This window comes from Brachyistius frenatus, unplaced genomic scaffold, assembly GCF_029030835.1.
Source record: "Brachyistius frenatus isolate BFR_SWC_R1_liver_20210118 unplaced genomic scaffold, ASM2903083v1 Contig_238, whole genome shotgun sequence".
Lineage (NCBI taxonomy): Eukaryota > Metazoa > Chordata > Actinopteri > Embiotocidae > Brachyistius > Brachyistius frenatus.
In genome coordinates this window covers 204,452-216,977 of record NW_027210837.1, presented here as the reverse complement: position 1 = coordinate 216,977, position 12,526 = coordinate 204,452, and the positions used below count along the sequence as shown (strand labels likewise).

General features: G+C 48.6%; 2 protein-coding genes across 2 annotated transcripts; one reads left to right on the top strand and one right to left on the bottom strand.

Annotated features, from left to right (window-relative positions):
• Positions 1 to 11: 11 nt before the first annotated feature.
• LOC138633866 (high affinity cGMP-specific 3',5'-cyclic phosphodiesterase 9A-like) lies at positions 12 to 5,725 on the top strand. The gene is made up of 14 exons (XM_069720372.1): positions 12 to 282; positions 949 to 1,098; positions 1,466 to 1,505; positions 1,613 to 1,715; positions 1,971 to 2,113; positions 2,188 to 2,247; positions 2,403 to 2,580; positions 3,571 to 3,693; positions 3,786 to 3,878; positions 4,164 to 4,231; positions 4,311 to 4,413; positions 4,685 to 4,789; positions 5,160 to 5,306; positions 5,612 to 5,725. Exons 1-14 carry the CDS (start codon positions 195 to 197, stop codon positions 5,723 to 5,725), a joined length of 1,515 nt encoding a protein of 504 aa, XP_069576473.1. The 5' UTR covers positions 12 to 194.
• A 2,093-nt stretch (positions 5,726 to 7,818) lies between these two features.
• On the bottom strand, positions 7,819 to 12,482 carry LOC138633841 (H(+)/Cl(-) exchange transporter 4). Its single transcript, XM_069720305.1, has 12 exons — positions 12,326 to 12,482; positions 11,839 to 11,993; positions 11,644 to 11,743; positions 11,310 to 11,497; positions 11,018 to 11,140; positions 10,728 to 10,934; positions 10,569 to 10,649; positions 9,941 to 10,486; positions 9,607 to 9,793; positions 8,944 to 9,342; positions 8,621 to 8,837; positions 7,819 to 8,489 (listed from the first exon to the last, which is right to left on the bottom strand). Exons 1-12 carry the CDS (start codon positions 12,339 to 12,341, stop codon positions 8,399 to 8,401), a joined length of 2,310 nt encoding a protein of 769 aa, XP_069576406.1. The 5' UTR covers positions 12,342 to 12,482; the 3' UTR covers positions 7,819 to 8,398.
• Positions 12,483 to 12,526: the final 44 nt, after the last annotated feature.

The following is a 12,526-nucleotide window of genomic DNA, read 5'->3' as shown; positions in this document are numbered from 1 at the left end:
CCACTGAACCGCGACCCCTGCCGGCCGGACTGAGAACTACACCGCGGACCGGGAGGAGGGAGAGGAGGGAGAGGAGCGGATGGGTGGGCCTTCTGTCACCCGCAGGTGGCTCCTTCACACATTCAGGGTGTAACGTCGGTGGCAAGAGGTCTCATTTCAGTTGTGGAGCAGGTCATGTCCCACGTGGCTCCGGGATGACAACAAAAATCATTTATTTCACGGTTCACGGGAAGCTGGAGCGAGCTGAGTTCAGAGCCGACTGCTCTGCTGCAGATGTCAAAGGTGAGAGAGCTCTCTGCTGATCCTCCTGTGAATGGATGTGACTGTGCACCTCCTTCTGCTCCCTGCAACATCCGGTGTGATCACAGGTGCAGGTGGGAAACCGGACGCCAGCTTCTGATCGTTCATGAATGTTCCTGTGGCTTCGGTGTGAGGCTCTGACCTCCATGTGGATTTGACAGGTCCTCCTTAAAGGGCTTTGTTCTGTTGACACAGCCATGAATGAACCATGTGACAACTGGGCCCTTGACCTATAATGTTGTCCTGCAGGTGGAAGGCTTAACATCATGTAGAAGACAGAATAAAGGTCTGCAACGTCCTTTAAATCTCACACGTCCTTTTACTGCAGCTGATGAACTGAGTTTGAAGAAGGTTGGAGCTTCTGTTGGTCAGAAATCAGTCAGAAAACAAATCCTCCAAACTAAATCAATACTTTTTTTAGCAGCACATGTCTGCATTGTTGCTTTTTAAGTTGCTGCTTGTCGTAATAAATATCTGTCAGATAATTATGTTTTTGCAGATAAATCTAAGAGTAATATCAGAATTATCACATGAGGATGATGCAACAGAAATAAATCATATTATAAATAAAGAGTGTTTTATAATGTCTTGCATGAGAGGAAGCTCCAGTTTAAATTGACCAGTTGCGGTGAAATGTCCCTGTGACAGATCTGTTCCGGGCGGCGGCGGAGGTGGGACCTCACCACATCCTGAAGATGTACAACCCCAGCGGCAGCGTGGTGAACATCTCCCCTCGACTGGAGGCCAACAGCACCGAGTCGTGCTACCGGCTGGAGGTGGTGGCGTCGGACCTGCAGAGTGAGCGGCCTCCAGAGAGTCATTTAAATCTAAAATATCCACGTTAGATCTTCAGAGATCTTCTCTTCTCAGTCATGTCCTCAGTGTTGTTCTGGAACACCTCATCTTCTTCCACTTGTAGTTAAATGGGTGTTTTTATCTTATAGAAAAAACAGACTGATTAATTTTGTTCCGTCAGATTTGTTTCCTGGCAGTGAGGGACATTTTTTGAAGGAGATAAAATGTTCAGAAACGGTTGAGATGTGAGTTTGTATTTCTAAAACCCTACGACTACATTATTATTATCAGATACTGTCATCAAGTGCTTCGGAGGGTGGTTTCTATCTTGGAGAAGAACAGTTGTGTTCAGCTTGGCGTGTCGTTGCAGGTGTGTCGGTGTCACCGCAGCTGGACAACATGGAGTACAGGTGAGTGCATCATTCAGAGATTTATGAATCCATCTATCTGATTATTTATTTACAGACTGGGAACACGAGTTTCTATCTGTCTAACCGTACCTGCTTCCCGTCTTCAGGCTGCATCACCTGGAGAGCAAAGTCCTCGAGGACGTGGGAAAGAGTCCGGACATAATCTGTGAGCTGAAGAGCCAAGTGGAGTCTTTCAAGAGGAAGCTGGAGGTTGGTCACCGTGCACACGTTCATCTTGTGAAACACACTCTGATAACAGCTGGTTGAACCCTGCACAATCAGCCAGCGGCTCACTGGACAGAGGTCTCAGTGACAGGTCCTGTCCAGCAGCTGCTTCACAACTAAAGCCTCTCTGGGTTGAAGGCTTTTAATGTGAAGGAGCAGCATCAGGAAGTACAACAGCTCCAGTCCCCAAATAAACAGCCCTCGTTCAGTCTGATGAAGAAGTGTCATGTTCTCCGTCAGAGCGTGAAGAACCTGAGCTGGATGGGTCTCTTCAAGGAGGACGGCCACCAGCAGCTCTCCGCGTTCCCCCCGAAGCCCAAAAGGCCTCAGACGAGCGAGCAGGAGGAGCGCCAGCAGGTCCGCATGAGGTTTCTCAACATGAGGTGAGCCGTCCGTCCGGTGCCAACCCGCGTTAGAAGGTCTCAGCTCCATGTGACGGCTTTCTGTGTTTCTGTAGCTCGCTGCAGGTGACAGAGGAAGTGAGAGAGCATCTGAAAACACCCATCTTTGACAACTGGTGAGAACACACACACATCGAAACACACACACACACACACACACACACACACACACACACACACACACACACACACACACACACACACACACACACACACACACACACACACACACACACACACGCGCGCTGCCCCCACCTGTGTGCTGCTGCAGGCAGTGGGAGGAGGCGGAGATGCTGGTGCTGCTGCAGGTGATGTTCACCGACCTGGACTTCCTCACGGCGTTCCACATCGAGCTGCACGTCCTGCAGAACTTCCTGTTCCAGGTGTACTGCAACTACAACAACATCCCCTTCCACAACTTCCAGCACTGCTTCTGTGTCACTCAGATGGTACGATAATATTATCAATTAATAAATACAGTTAAAAAAAACTGCCATGGGAATGTAACTTTCCTGATGTTACTGGTTTCTTTCTGATGTTACTGGTTTCTTTCTGCTGTTACTGGTTTCTTTCTGATGTTACTGGTTTCTTTCTGATGTTACTGGTTTCTTTCTGATGTTACTGGTTTCTTTCTGCTGTTACTGGTTTCTTTCTGCTGTTACTGGTTTCTTTCTGATGTTACTGGTTTCTTTCTGATGTTACTGGTTTCTTTCTGCTGTTACTGGTTTCTTTCTGATGTTACTGGTTTCTTTCTGCTGTTACTGGTTTCTTTCTGATGTTACTGGTTTCTTTCTGCTGTTTCCCTGCTGTTACTGGTTTCTTTCTGATGTTACTGGTTTCTTTCTGATGTTACTGGTTTCTTTCTGCTGTTACTGGTTTCTTTCTGATGTTACTGGTTTCTTTCTGCTGTTTCCCTGCTGTTACTGGTTTCTTTCTGATGTTACTGGTTTCTTTCTGCTGTTTCCCTGCTGTTACCGGTTTCTTTCTGCTGTTACTGGTTTCTTTCTGATGTTACTGGTTTCTTTCTGCTGTTTCCCTGCTGTTACCGGTTTCTTTCTGCCGTTACTGGTTTCTTTCTGATGTTACTGGTTTCTTTCTGATGTTACTGGTTTCTTTCTGATGTTACTGGTTTCTTTCTGATGTTACTGGTTTCTTTCTGCTGTTTCCCTGCTGTTACTGGTTTCTTTCTGATGTTACTGGTTTCTTTCTGCTGTTTCCCTGCTGTTACTGGTTTCTTTCTGATGTTACTGGTTTCTTTCTGCTGTTTCCCTGCTGTTACTGGTTTCTTTCTGATGTTACTGGTTTCTTTCTGCTGTTTCCCTGCTGTTACCGGTTTCTTTCTGCTGTTACTGGTTTCTTTCTGATGTTACTGGTTTCTTTCTGCTGTTTCCCTGCTGTTACTGGTGCCACGGATGTTTTGCCGGCCTCTGGTTCTGCAGATGTACGGGCTGATCTGGCTGGCAGACCTCAGGAACAAACTGGGAAGAATCGACCTGTTCATCATGCTGACCTCGGCTCTGTGCCACGACCTCGACCACCCCGGCTACAACAACGTCTACCAGGTCTCCTCTCTGCTTTGTGTAGGATGTTTGCCTTATAATCAAGGTGTTTCTTTATTGTTCTATGGATTATTATTATTATTATTTTTACACAGATTAATGCTCAGACCGACTTGGCTCTTCGTTACAACGACATTTCTCCTCTGGAAAACCACCACTGTGCCGTCGCCTTCGGCATCCTGTCCAAGGTACAAAACACACGACGCATTAAAGACTCTAAAAGGATCATTAAAGAGATAATATTCAAATTACAGAGCAGCAAAGAAAAGATTGTAATAAGGTTGGTGGAAATTACAAGTGCTGATTTTAACCTGATGGATTTTGTTTTCATAGCACACTGATTGAATGTAAGATTGTTTTTAACATTCATGTGACATCAGCTCAGTCAGAGCAGTTTGTTATTCGTCATGTTAGCCTGTAAATATTACTGCACATTATTCGACTTCAAATGTACATTTATCTTCCCTTCGCAGCCAGAGAGCAACATCCTTAAAAACATGACCAGTGAGCAGTACAAATACATCCGGGGAGGAATGATCAAGTAAGACGTCCGCTCCCTTCGTCCGTGCTGATGTCAGCAAGTCGCTGGTTCAGTTTTTCACTTAGCTTTTTGTTTTCAGATGCATTCTGGCCACCGACATGGCGAGACACAACGAAATCCTCAACAAGTTCAAGATGATACAGCCGGTGTTCAACTTCACCAACAAGGACCACAAGGAAGTGGTGAAGACAGCTGAAGCTCCTCATCTCACCGTTTACACTCACTTCTAGTTTTATTCTTCGTTTGCAGCTCAATCTAAGATAACTTCTTCTTCTCCTCTCAGCTGGAACGCATCAAATGGCCTTAATGTACTCGTACAAATTATAAAATCAACTACAAGACTGCTGTTTCATTTCGTTCTAAATGTACCGTTTGAAATTCCAGCTCTTATTTTGAAAAGAACGTCATATCAACAGGACAAAACTGTCTTACCTTCTGCGTCCTTGTTTCCAGCTCATGAAGATCATGGTGAAGGTCAGCGACGTCTCCAACGAGGCCCGGCCGATGGCGGTCGCCGAGCCCTGGCTGGACTGTCTGCTGCAGGAGTTCTTCAACCAGGTTGTTATCGGTCGCTTTACTCATCAATAAACAGGAAGTGACTGGAAACAGCTGGCCTCAGAGATACTCAGGGGTCATTAACTTTCCTGCTGGGGTCTCATGAAACCTGAAAACACAACACTATCCATTTATCCTCAATGGATCTAGTTACACCTTAAATACAATTTCAAAATAAGAGTCTTTACAGTTATTTCTCCAAATCAATTGGTGTCAGAGGAGGCACTAAAATTATTCCATTATATCCACATTTCATGCTGTTTGGAGGAAGATGAGCCGTTTGAAAGCGAGAACAGGGACTGAGAGTTCATGAGAGTTCAATGATGGTCCCGACAGACGTGTCAGCTGATTCTGGTGTGCTTCGGTTGTGCAGAGTGACACAGAGAAACTCAAAGGTCTCCCGGTGACTCCGTTCATGGACAGAGACAAAGTGTGCCGGCCGTCTTCTCAGACCAACTTCATCCGGTTCGTCCTCCTGCCGCTCGTCACCGAGCTCACCGAGATGTTCCCCTGTCTGGAGGTAAAACACTTCTCACCGCCGCCGCAGCTTCATCAGGAATCAACACAAACACCCACAATGCATCAGAGCTTCAGCTTATTTCTCAAATAAAAAGGTATTCTCACAATAAATAGTCATTTTCAAACATTTTGTAGAATAATTGGCAGATTAATAGAAATAAAGGTTTTAAACGGTCACTTTTGTCCTTATTAGTACAAATGAAATGTTTTATGGAGGTAAAAATGATCGACAGTTTAAAATGTGTTGATGATGATTGACAGGAATGATTCTTTCTTTATGAAGTTAACTGACGAGTTGTTGTGCAGCAACATATTCTGGAGCCGGTACGCAGAGCTCTGGAGTATTACTCTGACATGGAGAGGGCCACCGAGGAGGAGGAGGGGGAGCAGGAGGAGGAGGAGGGGAGCCCCAAACCATGAGGAGAAGGAGAAGGAGGAGGAGGAGGAGGGGGGCCCCAAACCATGAGGAGGAGGAGGAGGAGGGGGGGGCACCAAACCATGAGCAGGACAAGGAGGAGGAGGGGGGCACCAAACCATGAGGAGGAGGAGGAGGAGGAGGAGGGGGGCACCAAACCATGAGGAGGAGGAGGAGGGGGGCACCAAACCATGAAGAGGAGGAGCAGGAGGAGGAGGAGGGGAGCCCCAAACCATGAGTAGAAGGAGAAGGAGGAGGAGGGGGGGAGCCCCAAACCATGAGGAGGAGGAGGGGGGCACCAAACCATGAGCAGGACGAGGAGGAGGAGGGCCCCAAACCATGAGGAGGAGGAGGAGGAGGAGGAGGGCCCCAAACCATGAGGAGGGCAGAAAACCTTGAGGATGAGGAGGAAGATGGAAGAGGAAGAGGAGGAGGTGTCTGATTCTCAGCCTTGCAGTATGTTAGAGGAATTAATGACGTGTGAAGAAATGTTTATAAGTTTAGTTTCCGTGTTGTTTGTAAAATATTTGACAGGTTTTTTTGGTGTAGTTTTGGAAGATGTTTGTAATAAACGTTGATTTCTGTTTGGGTCTTTGGGCGTCCTGCTGAGGATGTTGGTGCATCTTAAAGAAAATGAATGAATTGTGTGATGAGGTGAAACAGCGCCCTCTGGTGGACGATTCCAGTTCTACATTTTCTATTAAAGGTCCGTTGATGTTTTACATTTTTCAATAAATCCCATTTATTTTGTCCTCAAACACTCAGTAGAGCTCCAAATGAGGATGAATCCACCCTGGAAATAGCCCCCAACAGAAGCAATAAAAAACTCAATGCTGATTATCAGTCCATTTAAAGTGACAGAACATCATTTTCCTTTCTTGCTGTTTTAGTGTCACTTATGAAAGGTGCTTTTATATCCAGGATATTTTAGAAAGAAAATTCTGAACTTTTTTGTGATTTAAGAAACAGTTTTTATTGAGACTTTGTGATTTTCTGTTTGCTGTTAAATGGCAGTTTGTTTAAGATGAAGTGATTTACACATTAAAATAAAGAATGAAACCGAAGCATCTTCGTTGCCCATCTGAAATAAAACGGTTTATTTTTCAGACTTCTTTTACAAAAAACAAAAAGTGCAAATGTGTGATTTTCTGTTTGATAAATACTTCAAATAAAAAATTAGCAGGGCTCGACATGAGTGACAAAATTAAATCCTCACTATATACAACACTTCTTTTTTTTTAATTTTTTTTAAATACATTCTCTTGGCATTTAAAAAGAAAACCTTCCGTGGAGTGCGTGACCTCCGACCTCCAGTCTGTGTGAAGCGTTAGCAGCTGGGAGGTTTTTTTTCACAATAACAAATATCACAACACAGGAAGCGACCGAGAGGAGGGAAACACTGAACGCTGGAAAGAAGCTGGAAATATTAGTGACGAAAGTCATTTTCCTTCTGCAGCTCAACTTCTCCTTCACGTTTCAGTTTGTAACCGGAGCTTCTCGTACCATCGGAAAAGTTTAACGGCTGTCAGATATGTTGACTTTAAAACTCTTTATAGCTTAATAATGCTCAGAAACACGGTCAGTCCACAGCAGCGGCCCGAGGATCAGCCGGCGTTACAATTCAGACCAAATGTGCTCCTTTTGTTTTTGACACTTCTTTTTACTTCCGGAGAGCGAAGGAGCGTTCACTCCCCCCGAAGGTGTCGGCAGAGTCGCTGGAAAGCTCTCTGAAACCATTCAATCGGCCGGAGACGCCATAAATCCAGCAGTCCTCCGACACTGCTGCAGACACGACGTTTCTGAAGCCAGTCACATGAAAACAGACTTGGAGGTGTCATTCATATAAATATGGCAGCAACATACAAAACAAAAACAACCAAAGTGCAACAGACTCTTACAGGTTAAATAAAATTGGAGGTTTGAGCTTCACCTCAGCTTTGTTCCCATTCTGAAAGACCCCTGCAGGCTTTCTACGTGTCTGATCATCTCACCTGAATATGACATCATCCAAACAGGTGCGGTTCTGTTTTAATCAAAGGTAAGTTAACATAGTTAAGAACAATCCATCAGATCATTTACCTGCCACTGGAACCATTTCCTGCTCGTCTCTTCTTTCTTTTATGACTGGAAAGTAAATATATTTTGAGTTTTTACAAATGTTTGAGATTTTTCTGTCAATCGTGAGACGGTGTGACATTGAGGAAGGTTCACATCACTGTTGCCATGGTAACCACCGCTGGAGTGGGATCAGTTGAAATCAGTGGGAATGTTTTTACTTACATTTACTGAACATCTTTAATTAAAACACACCTTTTCTGAATGAGATAATATTTGCTGGGATCCAAACACAGATCGACTGGAGATGATTGATTTTAAATTCAGCGATTTTCCCTTTTTAAATGTTTAAATTGAACTAGCAGCGATAAATAAACGGCTGTTGAACCTGAAGAAATAAAGATGATTTAAAACATGCTAAAGTCTCGGTAGTGTCGGCCACACAGATCAGCTGCGACTCTGTATGGATCTTCTGAGGGTTAGTGTCACTGCTGTGGTCACTACGGGGGGAGGTGGGAGGGGGGGGGGGCTTGCCTGTCAGGAGGTGGGAGGGACTTTTCACAGGTTACAGTACAGTAGCATCGCACCGGTTTCACCTATTTACACCATCGGTGGAGGAAATGCTAGTTGAACATGATGGACTCTGGATCCTGGTTCATCATCTGGGCCATGTGTCGCAGGACGTCCTTCTTGGTGATGATGCCCAGGAGACGCCTGCAGAGACACAGACGGGGGTCAGAGGTCACTGCTCATGTCGGGGTAACAATATCAAAAAGCCAATCAGAGGCAGAGGCGGTGTCTCTGAATTCTTCTGGTTGTCACGGTGACACACGAGACGCTCTTACCCGCTCCTGGTGACCAGACACTGGCGGAGGCCCAGCTTGCGGAAGATGTCCACCACCGTCTCCATGGGCGTGTGGTCGGTGACGGTGAAGGGGCTGAGGTTCAGGATGCGCCGCAGCTTCAGCGGCTGCGGGTTGCTGGCCGGCAGCTGCGGCGCGTCCTCGGTGAAGTAGACCACCGAGCTGCTCACCACGCCGTCCTGCTTCTGACGGGCAGTTTCTGTGGACATCACAACATCACACTCACTCTACGGCCTCATCCTGTGACACCGCAGCTGTGAAGTCACTGAGCTCCGTCACCAAAAGAAAACTTTGAGCCAACTCACTGATGGCGAGCGTGAGGTCCCGGCGCTGGACGAAGCCGATGAGCCGCTCCGACTCTCTGGACACGACCACCGGGAAGCCGTTGTAGTCGGTGTCCTTGATGAGCGTCTCCACGTCCTCCACGGTGGTGGTGTCCTGGGTGAGGACGGCCAGAGTGGGGTCGTTGCGGCGGGGCCGCATCACGTCGGTGGCCAGCGTGCGGTGGGTGAACTCGTCCCTGACGTCCAGGTACGGGTAGCCGTTGAGCTGGATGTGAGACTCGTAGATGCCCTCCTTCCCGAAGGCGTCCGCCACCCACTTGCTGGTGACGGCGGCGGCCATCAGGGGCACGATGTACTCCAGCCCGCCGGTCAGCTCGAACATGATGACCACCAGGGACACGGTCATCCTGGTCACGCCGCCTGAGGGGACGCAACACATCTGCTGTATTACAGAGTTACTCTGTTTCTCAGTCGTTGCCATGACGGCGATGGACATTTCATAAACTCAGTGATTGATGTGGAAAAAGTCATCCAGACATGAATTTGCGATAAAAAGAAGAATCAGAACTGGACCAGAGTTTGATTTTAAAGCAGTTTAACCATCGAACCAGATGATGTGAGACCAGAGAGGCCGAGAGATACTGGAGAGGTGAAACCTCGGCGACGGGAACCGCGTCCACTCACCCAGACAGGCGGCGGCTCCCACCATGGCGTAGAGGCCCGGAGTGACGCAGTCGGCGCCGGGCCGGCACCAGTTCTTGAAGATGATCCAGTCGTGGTGGTGGTACGCCATCTGCTCTACGGCGATCCCGACGATCCGCCCGGCGATCGCTCCGACCGCCATGCTGGGAATGAAGAGGCCTGAGGGGATCTGAGGAGACACGGAGAGTCCGGTCAGCTGCAGCTGAAACACACTCAGCAGAAATCACATCAACTCAAGTCTGGAAAGAAAAAACGTGACTCCTCCAATCAAAGTTTTAGAAATAAGAAATGCACTCCTCCTCTTCCTCGCACTGACCTTCATGCCGAAGGTGAAGATGGTGATGACGATCTTGAAGACGAGAGCGAGGGCGAGCTGCCACAGAGCGTTGTAGACGCCGGGCCCGGCCGGCCGGTCCGGGATGTCGTCCACCGGCCGGCTCATGTTGGGGTTGTTGATGTAGTCGCAGAGCTGCGAGGACTCCAGCGCGCCGCAGTCGTTGAAGAGCTCGGAGATGAGCTCGCTGGTGCTGCGGCGGGTGTACGGGTTGGGGAACGCCAGCACGGCGGTGATCCCCGTCACGGCGATGACCTCCAGCACCGGGTACTTCCCCAGCTGGGTGGTCTTCCTCCGCCGGCACCAGGCGATGTTGGCCCGGATGAAGAGGGTCCCCCAGAGGCCGCCGAACACGCCCAGCAGGATGAAGGGCACCAGCTCCGCCATGTACCAGGGGGTGTGGTACTCCACGTAGAACAGCACCAGCCGGCTGTTCCCGAACGGGTTGATGGAGCGCAGCGTGAAGGCGGCGACCAGAGCGGCGAAGAACGAACGCCACAGAGTCTTCAGAGGGAAGTAATAGCTGACCTGGAGGAGAGACGACGGTTACAAATGGTTTCAGAGGGAAATAATAAGAAAGAAAACATCAACATGAAGACACCAAGCCGACCTCCTCCAGGCTGAACAGAACTCCACCGATGGGCGCGCCGAAGGCCACCGACACTCCCGCCGCCGCCGCCGCCGAGAGCACCTGAACAAACACACTCTGTCAGCATCTCACCTTGGACCACCTGTTGCCATGGCAACAACAGCTACCGGGTGTTCCTACCTCTCGCCGCTTGCCCTCGTTCTTGCTGTACTTGGAGAAGAGGCTGCAGAAGAGGTTTCCGCAGCAACAGGCCACGTGGACCAGAGGACCCTCCTTCCCCAGACTGAGACCCGACGACACCGCCAGCACCAGGGTGACCGTCTTGATCAGCAGGGTCCACTTCCCCAGGTAGCCCCGGATGATGAAGCCGCTCAGGATCGTCTTGATCTGAGCAAACAGTCACGTGACAATGATCAAGTGTCAGAAAGCGGTGAAAAATATCCCACCTTTGATCCCGTTCGACGTCTCACCTCTGGGATTCCCGACCCGCAGGCGTACGGAGCGAACACCCGCACCAGCGACACCGCCAGGAAGGAAAAGAGCAGAGCCCACATGACGTACAGGAAGTAGTTCAACACGTACGCTCCCGCCCCCTGAAACAAGACCACGCGTCAATCAAAGGGGATTTCACACGTCTGATTCAGCAATAAAACAGCTTTTAATTAAATGTCAGAGTCAGGACACGTTTATTCTGTCTGTTAAACTTCTTTAGATAAAGTGACTTGGCTGCATTAAAGATGTGTGTGCAGCGGTGGGTCTGACCTCAGCGTGGCCCGTCATAAGCTCCGCCCACTTCTGCCACTGAGGACACTTGTCTCGGTCGTCGAACGTGGTCTCGTTGGAGGTCCAGCAGCACTGCTCGTGGCTGTACCAGAAGGCCGACAGGCACACGCCTTCCTTCAGGTCCGTCATCCAGTCCACCGCCAGGTCGATCACCCCGGCCAGCGTACCTGAAGGAGGAGCAGGACTCCCGTAAAAACCCTGATTAACCTGCTCTCCTTCCTCTCTGCTCACAGGAGCTCAATGAATAAATTAGTCTCCTTCCTCACACGTGTTGTTTCTTTAAGGCGACGGAGCGTCGTCATCCCTGACTGACCTGAGAGGAGGCCGATGAGCAGCATCACCACCCACCCCGACCAGGCGTCCAGCAGGCTCTTGATCAGCTCCCACATGGACTCTTTGCTCTTACTGGTGATCTGACACAAACGAAGAGGACTTCATTCACACTTTGTCTTTACTACGTCTCACGGTGCCTTCAAGACACCAGTAAATAAGAGAACTGATGCTGCACCTTGCGGTGGCGGTCCGTGTCTCTGGATTTCTCCCTCAGCCAGTCGATGGTGTGGAAGTCTTCGTAGGTGCCCACGTCAGGGAAAGGCTCGTCCAGGAAGTCCATCAGGTTCCCAGCTCCGTTCATCTCCTCTGTGGGCGTGGCCGCGCTGACACCTGGCCACGAGACATCAAAACAGCATCTAAAGCACTGATTGTATTACTGCTGCCAGATTTAACGTTGAACCAGATAACTACGGAGGCCGAGAGGCCACGAATAACTAATAATTGATGATAATCTGATCCTTTAATCGATCACAGAAAGAGCGGAAAAACTACACATCGCAGGTGTTGCCAAGTCAACATAAAAAGAGAGCATGTTATTATATAAATACTGACGTGGATACAGGAATGGAAATAAACAAACGCTGCAGATGCGGCTTTATTTACGTTAGCAGCGGAAGCTAACTTAGCATCTTGTGTTGCAGCTGGTTAAAGTGCTGTTTTACCTTCACCGGCCTCCATCTCACACTCCGGGAAAACGTCTGTTACACGGTCGACCTAAACAAAGTCGAGCAAACCGGACATTTTACTAAATATTTCAGAGAGAAATAAATAAACTGATCGGCGTCAGAAACAGCTCCCCACAATGCACCTGTTTCAACCTGTCAGTCTCGCGATACTGCGCCGATCTCGCGTTGGTTTGTACT